The 23,042-nt window shown below is 44.9% G+C and overlaps 1 protein-coding gene across 1 annotated transcript in view; it reads left to right on the top strand.

Moving 5' to 3' along the window:
* The window catches only part of LOC126251612 (chymotrypsinogen 2-like), a 392,513-nt gene that overhangs the window by 316,917 nt on the left and 52,554 nt on the right, over positions 1–23,042 (top strand). The window contains exon 4 of the mRNA XM_049952152.1: positions 11,685–11,862. Coding sequence (XP_049808109.1) covers positions 11,685–11,862 — 178 coding nt within the window. The remainder of the gene's footprint in view (positions 1–11,684; positions 11,863–23,042) is intronic.

Genomic DNA, 23,042 nt, shown 5'->3' with positions numbered 1-23,042 from the left:
GTGTCTTGAAGGGAGGATATAAAACGAACATCAACAAAAGCAAAACGAGGATAATGGAATGTAGTCGAATTAAGTCGGGTGATGTTGAGGGTATTGGATTAGGAAATGAGACACTTAAAGTAGTAAAGGAGTTTTGCTATTTGGGGAGCAAAATAACTGATGATGGTCGAAGTAGAGAGGATATAAAATGTAGACTGGCAATGGCAAGGAAAGCGTTTCTGAAGAAGAGAAATTTGTTAACATCGAGTATAGATTTAAGTGTCAGGAAGTCATTTCTGAAAGTATTTGTATGGAGTGTAGCCATGTATGGAAGTGAAACATGTACGGTAAATAGTTTGGACAAGAAGAGAATAGAAGCTTTCGAAATGTGGTGCTACAGAAGAATGCTGAAGATTAGATGGGTAGATCACATAACTAATGAGGAGGTACTGAATAGGATTGGGGATAAGAGGAGTTTGTGGCACAACTTGACCAGAAGAAGGGATCCGTTGGTAGGACATGTTCTGAGGCATCAAGGGATCACCAATTTAGTATTGGAGGGCAGCGTGGAGGGTAAAAATCGTAGGGGGAGACCAAGAGATGAATACACTAAGCAGATTCAGAAGGATGTAGGTTGCAGTAGGTACTGGGAGATGAAGAAGCTTGCACAGGATAGAGCAGCATGCAGAGCTGCATCAAACCAGTCTCAGGACTGAAGACCACAACAACAACAACATCGCTGTAATCTCCCCCCCCCCCCCCACTCACTCTCTTTTCTCTCTCTCTCTCTCTGTCTGTCTCTCTGTCTCTCAATGAGAGACACAGAGAAAGAAAGAGAGAGACAACAGCGATGTACAGTTCAAAGAGAGAGAGAGACAGAGACAGAAACGCTTCTACTTTCCCACTGTACTGACCCTTCAAGAACAAAGTTAACTATTCTTGGATGCTGTAATAAATTTCCTACAAACCTGCCTATTCTGGTAAGAGTCTTTGAACTCCTCTCCTCACATATTCTTTGAAGTACTTCTTCGTTTCATACTTTATCTATCCATTTCATTTTTCACAATTTTCAATAGCGCCGTACATCACATGCTTCCAGTTGCTTCTTTCCCCTATTTCTGATGGTCCACGTTTCACTTCCGTACCAAACGATACTCCAAACATAACTTTGACAATCTCCTTCCTTACTGTCGTATCAATATCTGACATCATCAGAGCCCTTTTAATGAAGAGGGCGTTGTTCGACAGGGTCAGTATGCTCCTGACCTCTATCATGCTTCGCGCGCAGAGCCGCCTATAGCGGACATTACGTTCGGTAGTGTTGACGTCTCAATTTCAACCAAGCGCCACCACAACACTTGGAAGATCCTACGTCAGCTTGAAAGCTCCTACAAAAGAGAAAAATTTTGTAGCTAAGAAATAAAGATAAATGTAAAAGTGAATGTCAGCATCTGATTAGTTAACAGTTCCTATACAGCAACTTTTGACGGTAAAAAACATATTGTAATAAACACATAAAGAATAAAATATGCATTTCCCGCCCCATTTCATAGTCTTTTGAATTCACGTATTGTGATTAAATCGCGGTGACACGACGCGGACACATGCATGGCATCTTTCCCTCACCACTCCCTCTCCTTTGGATCTTTCAACTACTTAGAACTACTTAAACCTAACTAACCTAAGGACATCTCACACATCCATGCCCGAAGCAGGATTCGAACCTGCGACCGTAAGGTCGCGCGGGACCAGACTGAAGCGCTTAGAGCCGCTCAGCCACACCGGCCGGCTTGGATCTTTCATTCATGGCATTTACAAGCTTCTTCTTCTTGTCGTGTTCCTCTAAATTATTTTTTTTTCAGCTTTGTCTGTAATTTCTTTCAAGTTTTCCCCCAGTCCCTTTTATTTCTAGGTGTTGAAGCCACAATCAATACGTATTAATATTAAAATCATACGGAAAAACATAAAGCAACAACTTTATTTAAAATTTAACTGCTACTTTTTGCTACAATAAACGAAAATGCTTTCATTAATTATTGTTGTGGCTTGTCGGAGAGCTTGTGTTATCGGTATCCGACCTGCTGAATGGAATGAGCAGTTTAACGAGTACAGAATACGGATTGAGAGCAAATAGATCAAATACATATTGAGAAGCAGCAGAAATGAATACAGCGACAAACTTAATATCATGATTAGTGATCACGAAGTAGTTGAAGGTAAAAAATTCTGCTACCTAGGCAGCAAAATAATCCAAGCCGGACGGAGCAAGGAGAACATCAAATGCAGACTAGCATCGGCAAAGCGGACTTTCCTGGCCAGGAGAGTGTAATAGTATAAAACATAGGCCTTAATTTGAGGAATAAATTTCTGAGAATTTACGTTTGGAGCACATCATTGTATGATGTGAAACAGGGACTGTGGGAACACAAGAGAATCGATGCATTTGAGATGTGATGCTACAGACGAATGTTGAAAATTAGGTGGGCTGATAAGGTAAGGGCCGGCCGCGGTGGCCGTGCGGTTCTAGGCGCTTCAGTCCGGAACCTTGGGACTGCTGCGGTCGCAGGTTCGAATCCTGCCTCGGGCATGGATGTGTGTGATGTCCTTAGGTTAGTTAGGTTTAAGTAGTTCTAAGTTCTAGGGGACTGATGACCTAAGATGTTAAGTCCCATAGTGCTCAGAGCCATTTGAACCATTTTTTTGATAAGATAAGGAATGAGGAGGTTGTGCACAGAATTGGAGAGGGGAGGAATATATGAAAAACACTGACAAGAGGAAGGGATTGGATGGCAGAACATTGTTGAGATATCACGGAATAACTTACATGGTAATAGAGGGAGCTGTAGAGGATGAAAACTGAAGAGAAAGACAGAGACTGGAGTACACCCAGCAAATAACTGAGGACGTTGTGATGCAAGTGCTACTCTGAAATGAAGAGATTGGCACAAGATAAGAATTCGTGGCGGACCGCATCACACCTGTCAGAAGACGGATGCCAAAAGGAAAAGAAAAAAGAACTGTGACCTTCCAATTCGTTCAGCAGAAGCTCTGACGACACCGCCGACAATACAGTACTAAGCTGTGTTGGTTGTTATAGGACTGCTCTGCACAAGGAATGAGAGTAAATGAACAGATTTTAGTTAAGTACTCTACGAGAGAGGTAACTTAAGTTTGGTGTCGTAGTTACTTTTAGAGTTATAGCTCAAAATGTGTTACACACTAAACGTTTCACTTATCCTTCACTGACTGGTACCCCTTACTTGGTCGATCTTTAAGAGGGATTCACGTCAGAAAGATGTATGCGTGTGAGAGGCGATGGTAAGACGTCATGGATGAATGGCATTGTGAAAAGTAGAATATTTCTGATATTGCAAGAAGAGGAGCGATTTGGGTTGAAATTTTCGCATGAGGTGGCGAAATCCCTGGAGCCGGCCCTGCTCACCCATCATATGTATCATCGCCTCCAAGTTGGGAGATCTTCTTCCACTACTCACAAGGGAAACTCCCCATCGCACCCCCCTCAGATTTAGTGGTAAGGTGGCCCAGTGGATAGCCCGTCAAAAGCTGAACACAGATCAAGCATGGAAACCGGGTGAAAAAAGGGCAACGTAGAAACAGTGAACGGTGCTGTAAAGAGCAGCCGGATAGAAAAGTCGTGTCGTGGTTAAGTGCTTATGGTGTTGAAGTGCCACACAGGCGAGTCGTGTTCAGATCTCCATCGCGCTGACTTTTTTTTTCGCTGTTCGCTTTATTCAAATTTGTGTCTGTGTCGTGGGGTAACGTCCATTTGCAACAGCGAGGTGTAAGATAGGGACCTATTGATTCTGCACAATTACTCTATTAACAGCTGGAAGGAAGTGGCTTTCGAATGGTAACGGCAAACGTTTTATTACAAGGCGACAAGTCAACCGAATCCTCCATCGGAAAACACGTCTGATGTGTCATACACGGCAATGCTAACAGTGCGTGTGTCACATGATACGAATCTCTTATCGACACAGCTAACTTGTACGACTGGTAAGTGAGTGAGATATGCCTCCTTGCCCGGTATACGTGTTCATATGAATGTGAATGTGATCACTCCCAAGGAAATGAAGACAACATAATAGTTTGTCACCTAAGCTGCAACAAATACACGCAACAGTTTCAGAACCACAGTTTCTCAGTGTTCTGTCAAAACGCATGTTCTTAACGGTTTTGAAGTTGCGTTCCACTTTTCAAGTCTTGATTATTGAATTCCTTTGTTGTAACTTAGTTCACACTCGTTAATCTGTTATTTTCATTTCTGTGTGGCGACTATGTGTATCTCGCCTGCTCTCACTATTAATCACATTTAATTGCTACCGTACCGTATTCTTACCACATGACTCATATTCTATAACGAATGTATAGTATGACAACTGCCAAGACTACAGAAAGAGAAGCAACAGTTCAAAGACCGGAGGGACAGTTCATAAGGTTGTGAAAAAAAAATTATAAATGGTATGAGAGAATTCTGAACATGGCCCGCCGGCTTGACAGTCCAACACCACGACCACTTATCCACGAAGCCGTTGCTTATTTGGGCTGCCCTTTATTTTACGTCTTTTCTTTGGACCGTTTACTGTTTCTATTTAGCTTTTTTTCACAGTTCAGTACACCTTATTCTTGTTTCTGTCTTCAGTTTTTGACGGTCTATCCACTGGGTGGTCTTACCACTAAATCTGAGGGGAGTGCGATAGGGAGTTCCCTTGTCTCGTACTAAGCACGTAGTTATTCTCCACCAGTCATTATCACTTTTGTCTTTGCTTTGTTTCTCCAGGACTAAGTATGCTGTCGGTTCTTACTGTTGTGTCTAGACAAGACAGCCTAGACACAATGAGAGGAAGCCGAAAGGCACGCGCTTAAACTCACGCAGGCTGGCGTGAGGTCTGAAACAGGATACGTAATGAATGCTATAAAGAAAAGTACGTAGCTTCTGGAATACTTAACTTTAATCCACATTTGTAGAACATCTCTCGTTACGGCACATGCTTCATAATAGTAATTATCAATTGAATACGGCGCCTTGCTAGGTCGTAGCAAATGTAGCTGAAGGCTATGCTAACTATCGTCTCGGCAAATGAGAGCGTATTTGTCAGTGAACCGTTCCTTGCAAAGTCGGCCGTACAACTGGGGCAAGTGCCAGGACGTCTCTGTAGACCTGCCGTGTGGTGGCGCTCTGTCTGCAATTACTGACAGTGGCGACACGCGGGTCTGGCGTATACTAATGGACCGCGGCCGATTTAAAGGCTACCACCTAGCAAGTGTGGTGTCTGACGGTGACACCACATTCCTCCCCCGCAAATCGGCGAACGGTTGTGGTATAAGGCTTCCGCCCGCCGTGGGGAGGACCCCATGTTGACGTATGCGACGAGGTGGGGAGCCTAACAACAGGCGAGGCTGTGCCACCCGCACCCTGGCATTCGGTCCGAGGGGAGCTAGGAAACGCCTGAAAACCTACTCCAGGGTGCACGCCAACATGCGGTGTATGCGCCCGTAAAGAGACAGGAGGGGCCGAAGATTCGACCTCCATCGCGTCGGGGTACCCGACGGGCGAAGACGACATCTGGTCCGGATCGGGCAAGAGTTCCATGTCGGAGGACAGCTGGTCACGGGAAGCGGTCGGCGGCGCGTGACCCAGGGAGGCGCTTGGCGTCTGCAGCGAAGCGTCCACTGCGGGCGGCGCCGGCGGGAGAACAGGCTGCGGCGGCGGCGGCGCGTCGCCATGGGGCAATATGGAAGGCAGCGTCGGCAACACCTGGGGATGAGGCGAGCCAGTAGACGGGTCCCCAGGGCGCTGACCGGACGGCACCGTCGCTGAAAGCAGACGGGGAGCGGCAGAACCCGTGCGACGACAGAGGCGCAGCTGAGTGAGATGCCGACGCACCTCACCAGATGCCCCCAAAACCAAATACATAGCGCGGCCGAGGCAGCGAAGAATGCGCCCTGCGAGCCAACGCCGTGAACCTCGATAGTTGCGATAGTATACAACGTCGCCTGGAGCAAAATCAGGTGGCTGCCGCTGCACAGGAACCTGATGCGGCGGATGCAGCAAAGACATCAAGGTGCGATGAGGACGACCGTGAAGCGAGCGACCATCGCGGGGCTGACAGCGATACGAGGACAAAAAGAGCAATAACGCGTCCTCCAGAGAATGCGACGCTTTCCACTTCAACATCTGTGACTTGAAAGTTCGGACCAATCGTTCAGCGGCACCGTTTGACTGAGGCGAAAACGGCGCGGATGTCAGATGTTGAATACCATTGGCCTTGCAGAATGACTGAAATTCGGCGGACATGAATTATGGGCCATGGTCGGAAACAATAGTCTGTGGAAGACCCTCAATGCAAAAGATAGCAGATAACGCTTGGGTGGTGGCAGATGACGTCGTGAAAGACATCCTGACAACAAAAGGAAAATTACTGAAAGAATCGGCCACAACCAACCACCGAGCATTCCAAAATGGACCAGCAAAATCTATGTGCAAGCGTTGCCAAGGGGAAGTGGCTTTCGGCCATGCAAAGAATTTCCGCGGTGGTGCGGATTGTTGTTCGGCACACGACATGCAAGAAGAGCACATGTTCGTAATCGCAGCATCGATTCCGAACCAAGTACACTGCTGACGAGCAAGTTGTTTCGTTCGCACTATACCCCAATGACCTTGGTGGAGGAGCCGTAAGACAGAGGACTGTAACGAACGTGGTACCACGACCCGGGACTGATCATTATCAGAACGCAACAGCAAAACACCACGTCGTACAAAAAGTCTCTCCTTGTGAGCAAAAAATCGGCGAACCAACGGATCCTGGATCCGTGACTTTGACAAGGGCCATTGCGTAGCAACAAAACGCAAAACGGTAGCAAGGACAGGGTCAGCAGCTGTGGCTGTAGCTACACGACGAAAATCAATCGGAAACGATTCGACCACGTCATCGGTTTCCGCATTAATGAACATGCAAGCAAGTTCGGAAGAATCGAATGCTCTATCCTCAGCAACAGGCAAACGGGACAACGCATCGGCGTTTCCGTGCTTAGCAGTGGACCGATACAAGATATCGTAGCGGTACTGCGAGAGGAAAATAGACCAGCGAATGAATTTCTGCGCTGTACGTGGAGGTACAGGCTTGTTCGGATGAAAAAGTGACGTCAAAGGTTTGTGGTCTGTGATGATGGTAAAGTGACGACCATACAAGAAATCGTGAAACTTAGTAACACCAAATACGAGAGCCAAAGCTTCTTTCTCTATCTGTGAATAATTTCTTTGCGCAGACGAGAGCAATTTTGACGCAAAGGCAATAGGGCGATCATGCGATCCATCTTTGTGCGCAAGCACAGCACCGATCCCGAAATCCGATGCATCGACCATCAACAAAAGGGGTTTCTGGGGATCGAATGGCGTAAGGCAAGTATTTGAAAGCAACGCCGATTTCAACTGGCGAAAGGCGCGTTCGCATTCCGTCGTCCTGACGAACGGAACACCTTTACGGCGTAAGCGATGAAGCGGAGCTGAAATGGAAGAGGCATGGGGAACATAACGATGATAGTAATTAATTTTTCCCAACACTTTTTGTAGCTGCTTCAAATTCTGCGGCGAAGGCAAGTCTTGTATGGCACGGAGGTGCTCTGGACTAGGATGTATGCCTTGGGCATTGATTACATGTCCCAGATAGGGTAAGTCGCGAGCAAAAAACACACATTTGTCCTTCCGCAAGCGAAGACCATTTTGTCGCAAGACCTGAAATAATGTTCGGAGGTTGGCTAAATGTTCTTCTTCCGTCTTTCCGGAGATCACAATATCGTCCAGATAGTTTGCTGCAGTAGGAACCGAGGCACAAACAGTTTGCAGATATTGCTGAAACAATGCAGGGGCGGATGCACACCCGAATGGTAGTCTTTTGAATCGGTACAAACCAAGATGCGTGTTAACCACCAAAACGCGCTGGGATTCTTCGTCCACTGGTATTTGCAAGTACGCATCTGCTAGGTCCAACTTCGAAAAATATTTACCCGGGCACAGTGTGTCAAAAAGATCTTCCGGGCGGGGTAAAGGATAAGTTGCAATCACTAATTGTGGAGTCACTGTAGCTTTGAAGTCCACACAAAGTCTCAGTTTTCCGGAAGGTTTTGGAAAAATTACTAAGGGTGATGCCCAGAGAGAAGCCTGCACACGTTCAATCACACCTTGTGATTCCAAATCATTTAATGTTCTTGCGACCTCATCACGCAATGCGTGAGGAACATTGCGCGCTCTGAAAAATTTCGGTTGCGCGTTTACTTTCAGTTCCAAATGTGCTTTATAGTTCTTAGCGCAACCGAGGCCCGGTGCAAAAATGTCTGCAAATTCTTCACATAGACGAGAAACACCGGCTGAAGGCACAGTCTCGTTCACTGATAGGACCTGATTTACTATAGACAAGTTAAACAACTGAAATAAATCTAAACCAAACAAGTTCACTGCAGAAGGAGAACGAATGACATAAAAAGACACAAGTTTTGTTTGTCCCTTGTATGTTGCAAGAAGGCTGCACTGTCCTAACACAGGGATATTCTGACCTGAATAACTATTTAACGTAACATTTGCGGCACGCAACGGAGGTGTGCCCAGTTGTTTGTACGTGTCTTTATTGATCAATGAAACTGCAGCTCCGGTATCGAGCTGGAATGGGATCACGTTGCCATGAATATCCAAATCTACAAAAAGTTTATTGTCCTGTTGACGACAAGAGCGACTGTCTCGTGCAATTTGAACAGACACTGGTACAGAATCACTTGCTAATTGACGTGATTTCCGGCGACGTCGACGCACACTTTTTGTGGGATGCACACAGTCACTTTTAGAGAGAGGGGCACTGGGCGGAGTGGAATTAACTACATGAATGTCCATGGGCGAAGGTTCACGAGCCTGAGTATTCTTGGTTCGATTCCGGCGCGAAGCAAAGGGCCTGGAATGGTTTTTAGTGTCCGTTCTGAGCTTTTTCTGGCAAACACTCTGAACATGTCCTTTTTTATTACAGAAAAAGCCAATAGCCTGGCGTGATGGGCAATTCTCACGCGAATGTCTGGTTGCACACCGCGGGCATTATTTTAGCACTGCATTTGCTTGCTGCCGCGGGACACGTGGTTGAGAGCTTGGCGGCAGCTGCGTGGACGAGCGCGCGGGCTGTTTACTGTTCCGTGCAGCTCGCCCGGCGAGCCGGTTAACGTGACTCACAGCCGGCGAAGTTTCAAACGATTCCTGAGCAAAGTCAAGTGTGTCTTGCCTATCCAATATGTCCATCACTTGTTGAAGGGAGGGATTGACTAGTTTCAAAATCTGTTCTCTTATACGAACATCAGAAACGTTCTGTGCAATTGCATCACGCACCATAGTATCTGAATAAGGGAGGCCACATTCACACTCAAAAGCACAATCCCTAGTAAGGCCTTGCAAGGTTGCAACCCACTCCCGATTAGTTTGACCGGCTGTACGTTTTGTACGAAAGAACGTATACCTTTTTGCAACTACATTGACTGATTCCTTGAAATATGCATCTAAAGCAGACAAAATTTCTTCGTAGGACAGAGTTGCTACGTCGCGTCGGGGAAACAATTTCACTATCACTCTGTACGTCTGGACGCCGACACACGATAATAAGTGAGGCTGCCGCTCATTACCTTGAATTCTGTAGGCGGCGAGATGGAATCCAAATTGGCGTGACCGCTCCGTCCAGCTTTCCATTGCCGCATCGAAATGACGAAAAGGTGGTGCAACTGCGTGTTGTGGCTGCGGTAGTGGTGGAGCGGCGGCTGCCGCATCGGTTTGCATTGCACATTGACCCTGGAAGAGCTGTCCAAGGGCATCCAATAACGCCTGCGTCTGCTGATTCTGCAAGCGATAAAATTCGGACAGTACATCTGGAGATTGTGGCGAAGCCATGACACAAGTAATTTAGGGCAATACGAACGCTAAATCCACTTTTGAGACTCGTCGCCAAATATGTTGTGTCTAGACAAGACAGCCTAGACACAATGAGAGGAAGCCGAAAGGCACGCGCTTAAACTCACGCAGGCTGGCGTGAGGTCTGAAACAGGATACGTAATGAATGCTATAAAGAAAAGTACGTAGCTTCTGGAATACTTAACTTTAATCCACATTTGTAGAACATCTCTCGTTACGGTACATGCTTCATAATAGTAATTATCAATTGAATACGGCGCCTTGCTAGGTCGTAGCAAATGTAGCTGAAGGCTATGCTAACTATCGTCTCGGCAAATGAGAGCGTATTTGTCAGTGAACCGTTCCTTGCAAAGTCGGCCGTACAACTGGGGCGAGTGCCAGGACATTTCTCTAGACCTGCCGTGTGGTGGCGCTCGGTCTGCAATTACTGACAGTGGCGACACGCGGGTCCGGCGTATACTAATGGACCGCGGCCGATTTAAAGGCTACCACCTAGCAAGTGTGGTGTCTGATGGTGACACCACACTTACCATCAGATTTTTTTTAAACACATCTGTCCAGAAAGTTCATACGTGCGAACGTTAATAGTTTCATTTGGTCCCTTAGGACTTTTCTTCCTCTTCTGAAAATTTGTTCCATTAACTTTATGGATTCCTAGAGTACAAATTGAAGAACAGTGCTGCTTATCTACAACTCCATCATTGCCCAATAGTACCCTACTTGCCTACCATTTATTAACACAAAGTTGTCTCTCTTCTTTCCATTTTATTACTTTGACTTACTCGCCTGGCTCTGATATTTAGACCTCATATTCCAAGATACCTGCACCATCCGTACAGAAATCTCAACTACGAGCCTGTGCTGGGCAGACCTAACGCCCTTCAAGCCCAGCTTCCCACACGTCAAGTATGAATCTATGGCTCTCACCTTCATCATCCGAAATAACAGTAGGGCTGTCCAGGTTCATAGGCTGTAAGGGGCCAAGCGTAAAACGCAAACCCCATTCATGATAGACCGCCGGCCGGAGTGGCCGTGCGGTTCTAGGCGCTACAGTCTGGAGCCGAGCGACCGCTGCGGTCGCAGGTTGGAATCCTGCCTCGGGCATGGATGTGTGTGATATCCTTAGGTTAGTTAGGTTTAATTATTTCTAAGTTCTAGGCGACTGATGACCTCAGAAGTTAAGTCGCATAGTGCTCAGAGGGATTTGATTTTGAACCTGATAGACGCAAAGGAGGGGCGGAGAGTAGGGAGGGGAGGTGAGGTGTTGCCATCAGTCTCCTCCTAGTAGGATAGCCCATCTATCCTTTACTGACTGACCAGACCTACAACTGGCAGAGAAAAAGTGTCCACCCTATAAATATTCAGTACTCAGTTGTTTCAATACTCCCGACACTGGCGAGTTTGGAGGAAACAACAGGGATAAAGCTACTGAAAGGTTAATTTTCGAATTTCTCGAGGTTTGATGGTCTGGTTCCATTTATTCAGGAATAAATAAACACCCCTAGTTAAGCTTATCTCAAGGGCTGTCCGCAATCCTGTGAAGTGCCTGGTTGCACGAAGTAGTGCAACCAGACGTGCTCCTTTGTCATCATCCTCACCGAGTTCCCTCAACCAGAAAGCGGAATGCACCCGACTTTTCACTGCCCCATTTTGGACTTACGCAAGTGTATTCATTGCACCCCGAAACCAACTTCAGCAGAGACCTCCGAGCCCGAAACTGACAGAGACTGTGTGCGTGTGTTGGCAGCGGCGGGACGCCGTACAGCTACTGCGGCCTGGCGGACTCCAACGTGTGCTGCCTGGTGCCCGAGGGTGCCAAGCCCGTGTCCAGCCTGGTGCCCAGCCCCAGCAAGCCGCGCTGCGGCCAGAAGGGCGCAGACTCGGGGCGCGCGGGCGTCGCGGAGCCCGCCGAGTGGCCGTGGCACGTGAGTACCCCAGCACCAGTGAGTGGTATAGTCCGTTCATCGTAAGAATAAACCTGATGTAAACATTGAACTGTGTATTCTTCCGCGGTTGCTGGAACCTCATTGGATTTGCGTTTCACGTGGGACTGCAGCCAAGCTGCCTCGAGTCCTGTGCGTTACGAGCACATCAACTTCTTGATAATGCGGGGCAACAACTTTACCGGCGCACTTACCTTGGACAGCACTGGCCGGTCAGCTGGTACAGCTATCCTGAAGTGACGTGGCCAGCTGCAGCTCACACGTAAAAAGAGACGAGCAGAGGAGCAATACTACTTGGAATGTCATTTAATTTTTAAGCAGAATGAAATGATACACTGCAAATCTCCCACAATATGCTCCTTAGACGACTAGACGAAAACCGCAACATGTTATCGTTTTTAGCTAACGTACTATTGTAATTAAAAACAGTAATGATAAAAATTCCTGACTTAACCACAGGGTAATTTTTCTGCATAAGCTATGTGTAACGTAAAAGAGTACTGAAGGATTTCACCGTATAGTTAAATATTGAAGCCACTGAAGGTATTACTTACAGTCAGTCGTCCGGTAATCTCTTAGCTCCTTCCTCATCACAGAAAGTGTCACCTGTTACGGTGATAACGAGCCTATCAACAGCAGAATCCACGAAGCCAACCAGGCTCAGCATTTTCTCTTCTAATTTTATGACGAGCCGTTCTATATCCCACCAGCGTTCGCCAGTGACGTGTGAAAAAGCTGCGTGAGGTAGTTCCAGTACGTCTGGCGGCTTAACGGTCTTGTTACTTCTTGGGCCAAATCCCCGTAGCTTGGCTCTAGATCAGTTCTGTTGGGTTCATATTGTAACCGTACAGTAGCAAATATAAAAATGCAGATTTGGATGATGTGCTCGATGCTGTGAAAATGATTGTTTTTCATGTTTCTACGATACTCATCTGTGGTTTTTCATTTTTGCCTTAAAATTAAATTGTTACGTTTTCTTAATTCAAACAACTTTTATGAACAGTCTTGCATAAAACATCGATTGAAGTGGAAACAGGAATTTCGCGTCCAATATGCAACTAGAAACAAGAAGGCGTGCATTATTCATAAAAAGTGAGATGAGTTTTATAATTACGAGATGTAGGTGTTTCAAATTGAACGAGAAAAAGAAATATAGTGGGAGGATTTAAACCAACGCACGAATAACATCATTTGGTTCGCATTCCATTCCGCTACCAACTTCGCTGCGCGTTCATCGTGAGGTAACGTACCAACTGCATTATATGCAACACTGGGAAAGCTTCAAAGCCAATTATCTCCGGAAATTTATGAAAAAACATTAATAACAGCCTATTTCTCGGCACTTTTTAACCATGTTCCACGCGTGTGTATCACTACGGAACAGAAAGCAGCCTCAGCCATTTTTATAATGCGCGTTAACAACGTTACAATCAGAGCACAATGCTGCAAACTGTGACTGTAAACGATTTTTGAAATAAAAACTACGTAGCTATTGCGTCATTAAGAAAAACGTTGATGGCTGTTTATACATTTGAATATCTTAAAGTTTCATTTAACGTAATTTAGTAAGATTCTAATACAATAGTAGGACCTACTTCCAAGAGCGTAACAACACCAGTGTACGTGCGCTACGGCTTCTGACCAATCATTGCGTTTGTGTTTGTCTACATCAGGTTTTTTCTTATGATGAACGCATTATAGTACTAAGTAGTCGTAGTAGTTTTCGATATCTTTAGGCTTCATTCCGTTGCTGAAAGTCTTATTCTCTTATTTCCTGAACACCACACTGCGTTAGAGAATGTAGCACACAGTGCAATCAAATGATATTAATAATTCACAGGTCATGCTTTGAACGTTGCAGCTATAAGCAGTTATTTAAAACAATGAATAATAGAGGAAACGTTTGACACTTATTGATATCACTAGATTCTGTTTTATTTACACTCTCCAGACCATCCATATTCCACTTGCACCAGCATCAGGCACTGCTTATGTATACTGCATATAAGATCACGATAACTATCATTGTGAACGTGATTACAAGGGATCTCCCTCTTACCAACAAACATACAAACAATATATATATGAACATTTATTGACAAAATTAGTAGCGAACATAATTAGTGTGTCAATGAGCATACCAGCAGCGTGTAAAACAGGCAAATTTTTGAATCCTAATAATGAACTATGAATAAGTTCACCTTTTTTGCAAGTACATGAACTATTGTATTGTTTTACCACCCATACATGTTTAACCACAGTTGTGGCGTCCACAGTGCTTCTTTTATTAGTTGCCTGAAACACATACCTACAGGTTATTTTTGGGTTAGAGGAATGATACATAAGATTTACTTGTCATTTAAATTGTATGTGCACTTTACCTTCTGACTTCCATTGTGTGTGCCCTGTGGCAGCCAACCAAAACCAGCCACAGGTCTAAATTAGTACACCAAGTCATTTGCAAACATGAGTCATGTTAGTAAATTGTCTGCATTGCATTTTTTATTTAGTATCCAGTTCTGGTAAAATTCGTGGCATTGCTCACTTTTTGGCCTTACCTGTATAGTATTGTGCTAGTCCGTAGCTGTGACAAGTTCATTTTTATACAACAAACGCATTTTTGTGTAATTGAGCTTAACCTGTAGACACCGGTAAAAGTTTTGTGACGAGTAGGTGTAACGAGCTATTTCGTGTAGTTTGTTATTCATAGATTGTTTCGTACTTTGATAGTGTATACTCATGTTTTCTCCTGTTAGTTCGTAAATATTACTCCCTGTTATGTTTCTGTGGTCTGGATACACGTATCACTGCACAGTCTTACGTCTGTGATGCGCTTCCGAGTATCGTTTGCTTATTGTTTTGTTTTCGTTTGACGTGCGATAACTTTGAATCTGGCCTTTGAATAGTAATCATAGACTGCCACAGAATATGGTTACAATATAAACGTTGTTGACAAACTAAACCATAAAATAAAAACTGAACTGCCACAGAACAAACACAACAATATCAAACACAACACACTAGCAACACTCCGACAACAGAGAACACGTAAGCACAGAAGATGAAGAAACCACAAACAACAAGAAAACATGGCACATCCTGACATCTGGTAACCAAATAACGTACAGAATAGAAACCATCATGTGAAAACAAGGTAGACATGTGGCATATAAAACAAACAACACTCTGCAGAAATGATTACAAATACCTAAAACCATTACAGATAAATTCAACAAAGCAGTGATATGCCACCTAACAAGGAAATACTCTGATTCATTATACATTGGACAGACATGCAGAAATTTCAGCACGAGGCACTCAGAACATTCAAGGGCACTGAAAAGTGCCAGCACACACCCCGCACCCATCAAAAATAACCTCCGCTCCAGTGGCGGGGAAACAGACCTCCAAATTCTAACCATCCACATTAACTTTTAACAAAGAAGAAAATTACCACATCCAGAAAGCTATCACACAGGGCAAAAAAGTTATCAATGACAATGACGAAACAGTACTACGTAGCAAAACACAAACAAAATGGAAACAAACGTCACATTTTCAAAGTTCGTAGACATCAATTCAAATCAAAACACTAAACAAACGACTATCGGGAGCGAATCAGAGACGTAAATTTGTACAGTGAAACGTGTATTCAAGCCGCAGAAACGTAACAGGGCTCAATATTTACAAACGAACAGAAGGAAACGTGAGTAAACACTGTCAAAACACAAAACATAATCTATGAACAACCAACTACTCGAAATAGTTCGCCATACCTAAGATTCACAAAACTTTTGTAGATATCCATAGGTTGAGTTCAACACCACAAAACCATGTTTGCCGGCCGCGGTGGTCTAGCGGTTCTGGCGCTGCAGTCCGGAACCGCGGGACTGCTACGGTCGCAGGTTCGAATCCTGCCTCGGGCATGGGTGTGTGATGTCCTTAGGTTAGTTAGGTTTAAGTAGTTCTAAGTTCTAGGGGACTTATGACCTAAGATGTTGAGTCCCATAGTGCTCAGAGCCATTTGAACCATTTGAGCCAACCATGTTTAGTAGACAAAAAAACTTGTGACAACTACGAATAGAGAAATACTACAACGGTAATGCCAGAACCGGGTATCTGCCACGAATTTTACCAGAACATACATTTTAAAGATTTGATAATGAAGAAAAATTCAAGATAGACGATTTTCTAACGTTCCTCACGTTAGCAGATGACTTGGTGTACTAATTTAGACCTGTGGGTGATTTTGGTTCGGAGCCACGGGACACACATAATGTAAAGTAAAAGGTAAATTGTACATAAAATTTAAATGACAACTAAATTTGATGTTCCATGTTCCTTTACCTAAAAATAACCTGTTAATATGTATTTCAGGAAATAATTAAAAAACGTCTGAGTATGCCATAACTGTGGTGAAACATGCTTGGGTGATAAAAAATAATAATTTTTGTACTTATAAAGAGGCAGACCCACGCTTAATTCATTATTATTTTCCTGCAAGCACGGGAACTGAGCTCTTAACTGCAATATGATATTGATATCTAGGAATGGGAAAAAGCTTGTCCTCTTTTAAGGAATACGATGAATCACTTTTAACCCCCAATTACGGAAGATCAGTATTACAGACGAACCAGGGTTTCAGACGGAAGAACCAGCAGCTCACTAACACTCCTGAAGAGGGTTTGTCATGAGCTCACACGCTGGGGTACGCATGAAGGTAAAAATAATGTTGTGTGACTAGGGCCTCCCGTCGGGTAGACCGTTCGTTGGGGGCAAGTCTTTCGATTTGACGCCACTTCGGCGACTTGCGCGTCGATGGGGTGAAATGATGATGATTAGGACAACACAACACCCAGTCCCTGAGCGGAGAAAATCGCCGACCCAGCCGGGGATCGAACACGGGCCCTTAGGAACGACATTCTGTCTCGCTGACCACTCAGCTACCGGGGCGGATCGGATGAAAGTGATATATAACGATGAGGTGGTCTTACCTTCACGTAGAAACGCGGTTCACATGTCGTTGCTATTCGATCGTTCTCGACAAACTGAGTGTAACTGCGTGAATAACTGAATTAGGAAATTAATGAGAGCAAACAATCCTCCGTCGGCGAAATTACAGTATCGATTTTCAAAATGTTGTGCTATAGACAGGGGAAGCTACCAGTGTGGTGTGCCCGAGGTGCCAGCTTTTAGGGAAATTATGTGCTCCTCTGTCTTCCAGAAAACCCTGAAAGCTGTCAACTTCTGATTTCGAAGTTAAGCTAGTATATAATTCAGTTATTGACGGAATAAGTCTTTAACTTTATGGAATGCCAGTCAAGACTGAAGCTGAGAGCTTAGTTACTAAGAATTGTAACACTTATTCAGAGTAAAAGATACGTCACTCAACACTGCTTCATTCGCCAATGTTCATTTACAACGCTATTTAACAAACTGGGGTGTTGCCACATTAATGATCGGAGTTCAAACCCAAATTCTCAACATAAGTTTCGGAAGAGTCGCACTATAGCTAGAATGCAACGCTAGCAAATCTAGTACTTGCGCCAGGAAACACGTAGCAAAAAAGATGCAGTGGAATATTTGAATCATATTTAAATCAAATTTAAGAAATTATTTGAAATCAAAGAACATATAGGAGAGGTTCAGCAGTGAGACTAAATTCATGCGGAAAGCCTATCGATGATAAAATTCGCTGACGACATCCCTATACTCAATGAAAGTGTGGAAGAATTACCGGAATTGTCAAATAAACACAGACTATGAACTGAGATAAGCTAATGGGTTGGGATGAGGGGGGGGGGGGGGCGGGCGTGTTAAGAAGCTGCGTAGCACAGGCGAACAGGGTATTTCTCGCTAAAAGAAGCCTAATGGCTTCAAACACGTCTTAATTTCAAGAAGAAACTCCAGAGCATAAACATCTGGAGCACATCATTATACGAGTCAGCTACTGACTGTATGAAATCCTAGACACAAGACACTCGAAACGTTTGGGATGTGGTGATACAAAATGATACAGAGAATGAAGTGGGCTAATATGAAATTAGTAGGTCGTCCACAGAAGAGACTGGTAATGGAATACCTGGAAAACACTGTAGGAAGTGGTACGACACGTGTTGTGATATCAGATAATAAATTCCACTGTACTAGAGGAAGCCATAGAGTGCAAATAGTGTAGAGGGAAGTCAGAGATTGCAACAGATCCAACAAATTATTGAGCAAATTGGATTTCACTGCTGCTCGGAGAGGAAGAGGCTGGCACAAGAGATGGAGTCTGAAGATTGATGACGTAAAGAAAGAAATTGTTCGACAAGGCTCTGCCACATGTAAAGTCCCGTTTTCAGTTCGTTTGATATCTATATGGCTACTGCAACAAAAGATTGACCACAGTAATCTCTCTGTCGTTGTACACTCTGATGAATTCATGGCAAACCTATAGTGACCAGAATCTGACAAGACTGGGAACAAAACGAGAGCCCTTATAACAAGCAGGCCAGCCGAGTGCATCACAGCGAGTCGCCTGAGAATGAACAAGAAGCCAACAACAACCAGACAACGACGAACGACGGATGCAGCACGACGACAGTGTAAGCAGTCCAGCAAGTAATCCAAGATCGAAACCTAAGGCGTAGCGAACTCGGAACCAAGACTAAGATATGAACGATGTCAGTACAAAAGCGCAGAGAAATCACGACTTACAGTAGAGCATTTTTTTCTGAAAAAAGAAGCCCAATCGCTTCCCGGTGCCACAGGTCTGAAAGTCTCTCCCCCGACGGTTTGTTTCTTTATTTGTAGTGTCTCGTTTCTAATTTTCTATTCAACTACTGCCTGTCGGACTCTGTACAGCTGCTGCGCCATTGACTTTACTTGGTCGCCACAGGTTCTGTTTGGCTGGCACAACTGGCGTGTCTCCGTAGCCGACGCTACAGTAACAACAACAAACCTCGCAGACTGCAGGCTGACAGCTGACGTGTCTCTGTAGCCAACGCTACAGCAACGACAGCCAACCTCGATGACTGCAGGTTGACCCAGCAGACACATATCCATAGCCAACACTACAGCAGTGACAGCAAACCTCGCAGGCTGCAGGCTGACACAGCAGGCATGTCTCCATAGCTAATGCTACAGCAACGACAGCAAACCTCGCAGACTGCAGGCTGACACAGTGGGCGTGTCTCCATAGCAACAACAAAAAAAAGAGAGAAAATAAACATGAAATAATCGTGTGGCATTGACGGTCAGGAGGCCCCTGGGATAGGGCACCAGAATCCTCATAGAGGCAGTGTCTGCACAGCTGTGGCGTGCTTGAGTTAGATACATCGCTGTAAGTGCTGGCGTTATAAGCCCATCAAATACTCTACATAGTAAACGCCAGCACGTCATATCATAGCTAGATCAGTCAATCTCCAGAAACTACTAAAGGACGTTTTCCTCTCCAGTGAAGTATCTCCTGTCGTTCGTCACTGTGAATCCAGCCATTTCTTACCTCTGTTAGGATGCGTGTCTGTAGCGCCACACTATAATGATGGCTTAATTACCTGGTTTCCGAATCATCTTTCCACAAAGTCGTTATCAACATCAAAATTTGGCCGAAAGCTTCGTAAAGCGCGTCCTTGTGATTAATTGGTACAGCAAACTGAGATGATCAGTTATCAACGTGCAATATTTGGGGATTTACTGTTTGAAAACATGTATACGCGATTTTTCTCTCACAAAAGGATGTTCTTCAAATGGTTCAAATGGCTCTGAGCACTATGGGACTTAACATCTACGGTCATCAGTCCCCTAGAACTTAGAACTACTTAAACCTAACTAACCTAAGGACATCACACAACACCCAGCCATCACGAGGCAGAGAAAATCCCTGACCCCGCCGGGAATCGAACCCGGGAACCCGGGCGTGGGAAGCGAGAACGCTACCGCACGACCACGAGATGCGGGTGGATGTTCTTCAAAAGACTATGTTTATTAGCTTAATTGTGCGGGAGATTACCTGCAACGTTATGCCTCTTGGCCTTCCTTCTGTGAAAGACTACACACAGTTTATTTATTTATTTATTTTGAGTCATCTGACTGGTTTGATGCCGCCCGCCACGAACTCCTCTGTTGTGTCAACTTCTTCATCTCACAATAACACTTACAGCCTACGTCTGCAATTATTTTATGAATGTATTCCAGTATATGTCTTCCTTACAGTTTTACCCTTCACAGCTCCTTCTAGTACCATGGAAGTTATTCCATGATATCTTAATAGATGTTATGCCATCCTGTCCCTTCTTCTTGTCAGAATTTATCATATATTTCTTTCTTCGCCGATTCTCCGGAGAATTTCCTCATTCATTTCCTTATCAGTCAAACTAATTTTCAACATTTTTCTGTAACATCACATCTCAAGTGCTTCGATTCTCTTCTTTTCTGGTTTTCCGAATGTCCACGTTTCACAACAGTACATTGCTGTCCTCCAAACGTACATTCTCAGAAATTTGTCCTCAAATTAAGGCCTATGTTTGATGCTAGTACACATGTCTTGGACAGGAATGCCCTTTCTGCTACGACGGTCATGGGTTAGTTTGCTGCCTAGGTAGCACAATTCCTTAACTTCATCTACACCACTGGCCATTAAAATTGCTACACCACGAATATGACGTGCTACAGACGCGAAATTTAACCGACAGGAAGAAGGTGCTGTGATATGCAAATGATTATCTTTTCAGATTCACACAAGGTTGGCGCCGGTGGCGACACTCACAATGTGCTGACATGAGGAAAGTTCCCAACCGATTTCTCAAACACAAACAGCAGTTGACCGGCGTTGCCTGGTGAAACGATGTTGTGATGCCTCGTGTAAGGAGGAGAAATGCGTACCATCACGTTTCCGACTTTGATAACGGTCGGATTGTAGCCTATCGCGAATGCGGTTTACCGTATCGCGACATTGCTGCTCGCGTTGGTCGAGATCCAATGACTGTTCGCAGAATATGGAATCGGTGGGTTCAGGAGGGTAACACGGAACGCCGTGCTGGATCCCAACGGCCTCAAATCACTAGCAGTCGAGATGACAGGCATCTTATCCGCATAGCTGTAACGGATCGTGCAGCCACGTCTCGATCCCTGAGTCAACAGATGGGGACGTTTGCAAGACAACAACCATCGGCACGAACAGTTCGACGACGGTTACAGCAGCATGGACTATCTGCTCGGAGACCATGGCTGCGGTTACCCTTGACGATGCATCACAGACCGGAGCGCCTGCGATGGTGTACTCAACGACGAACCTGGGTGCACGTATGGCAAAACGTAATTTTTTTCGGATGAATCCAGGTTCTGTATACAGCATCATGATGGTCGCATCCGTGTTTGGCGACATAGCGGTGAACGCACATTGGAAGCGTGTATTCGTCATCGCCGTACTTGCGTATCACTCAGCGTGATGGTATAGGGTGCCATTGGGTACACGTCTCGGTCACCTCTTGTTCTCATTGAAGGCACTTTCAACAGTGGATGTTACATTTCAGATGTGATACGACTCGTGGCTCTACCATTCGTTCGATCCCTGCGAAACCCAACATTTCAGCAGGATAATGCACGACCGCATGTTGCGGGTCCTTTACGGGCCTTTCTGGATACAGAAAATGTTCGACTGCTGCCCTGGCCAGCACATTCTCCAGATCTCTCACCAACTGGAAACGTCTGGTAAATGGTGGTCGAGCAACTGGCTCGTCACAATACGCCAGTCACTGCTCTTGATGAATTGTGGTATTGTGTTGAAGCTGCATGGGCAGCTGTACCTGTACACGCCTTCCAAGCTCTGTTTGACTCAATGCCCAGGCGTATCAGGGGCGTTCTTACGGCCAGAGGTGGTTGTTCTGGGTACTGATTTCTCAGGATCTATGCACCCAAAGTGCGTGAAAATGTAATCACATGTCAGTTCTAGTATAATATATTTGTACAATGAACACCCGTTTATCATCTGCATTTCATCTTGGTGTAGCAATTTTAATGGCCAATACTGCAGTTTTAGAGAATGGTCACGTAGTCTCAGTCGTGGATAAAGCAGGTGGTACACCTCGGTTTAGAGGTAGAATACTGGGGAAGCGCAATAACTCTACAAAGGAGATTGGGTACGAATCAGTTGTGCGACTCGTGTAGAATACTGTTCAAGTGCGTGTGACCCGTACCAGATGGGACTAACAGGGGATGTTGAACGTATGTAGAAGATGGCAGCACTAATGGTCACTAAGTCTGTTTGACCCGTGGTAAAGTGTTACAGAGATGCTGAAGACGCTGAACTGGCAGACTCTTGAAGATAGACTTAAACAATCCCTATAAAGTCTGCTAACAAAGTTTCAAGAACCGAGTTTAAAAAATGATTCTGCAAATATACTACAAGCCCCTACGTATCGCTGACATAGAGATCGTGAGGACGAGATTAAATAATTACAGCACGCAGAAAGGTATTCAAACAGTCATTCTTACCGCATTCCATGCGCGAATGGAACGGGAAGAAACCCTAATAATTGGTACAATGGGACGTAGCCTCTGCGATGCACTTCACGGTAGTTTGCAGAGTACACATGTAGATGCAGATGTAGTAATGTTTTATATATCTCATGTAAGGTTGTGACGGAGTGGGAAAAAAACTGCTGTGGTTTATTGGTCAATAGTACTGCATTACACATTTAAGCAAAGGCAAAGCCTTGGTGCGAAGCAAAAATTGACCGAAGCCAGAATGATCGAACCAGGTGTCGAAGTGCTTAGCACAATGGACTCGCATTTGGGGGAATGACGCTACAAATCCGAGTCCGACCACTCTGATTTACGTTTTCTGAATTTCCCGAAATCGCTCCAGGTAAAAGCCTGGATGGTCCCTTTGAAAAGGGCACGGGTAGTTTCCTTCCTCATCCTTGAAAGAATTTGAACGTGTGCTATGCGTGCTCCGTTTCTAATGATCTCGATGTCGACTGGTCATTAAACCATAATCATTCGCCTTTCCTACCTTTCTTCGAAGCAAAATGATAGTAATGAGAACCCTACGATAAGCGGTAAATGAATTCGACTGTAAAATTTTGCTTATCGATCTGACGAATAATCTCAAGAAGTTTTGTCTTAGGTAACTCAGTAAACGGATCAAAACTCTCTGTTCAATCCCACTGTGAACTCAC

Source organism: Schistocerca nitens, chromosome 4 (assembly GCF_023898315.1).
Source record: "Schistocerca nitens isolate TAMUIC-IGC-003100 chromosome 4, iqSchNite1.1, whole genome shotgun sequence".
NCBI lineage: Eukaryota > Metazoa > Arthropoda > Insecta > Orthoptera > Acrididae > Schistocerca > Schistocerca nitens.
This window is presented reverse-complemented; position numbering and strand designations above follow the sequence as displayed.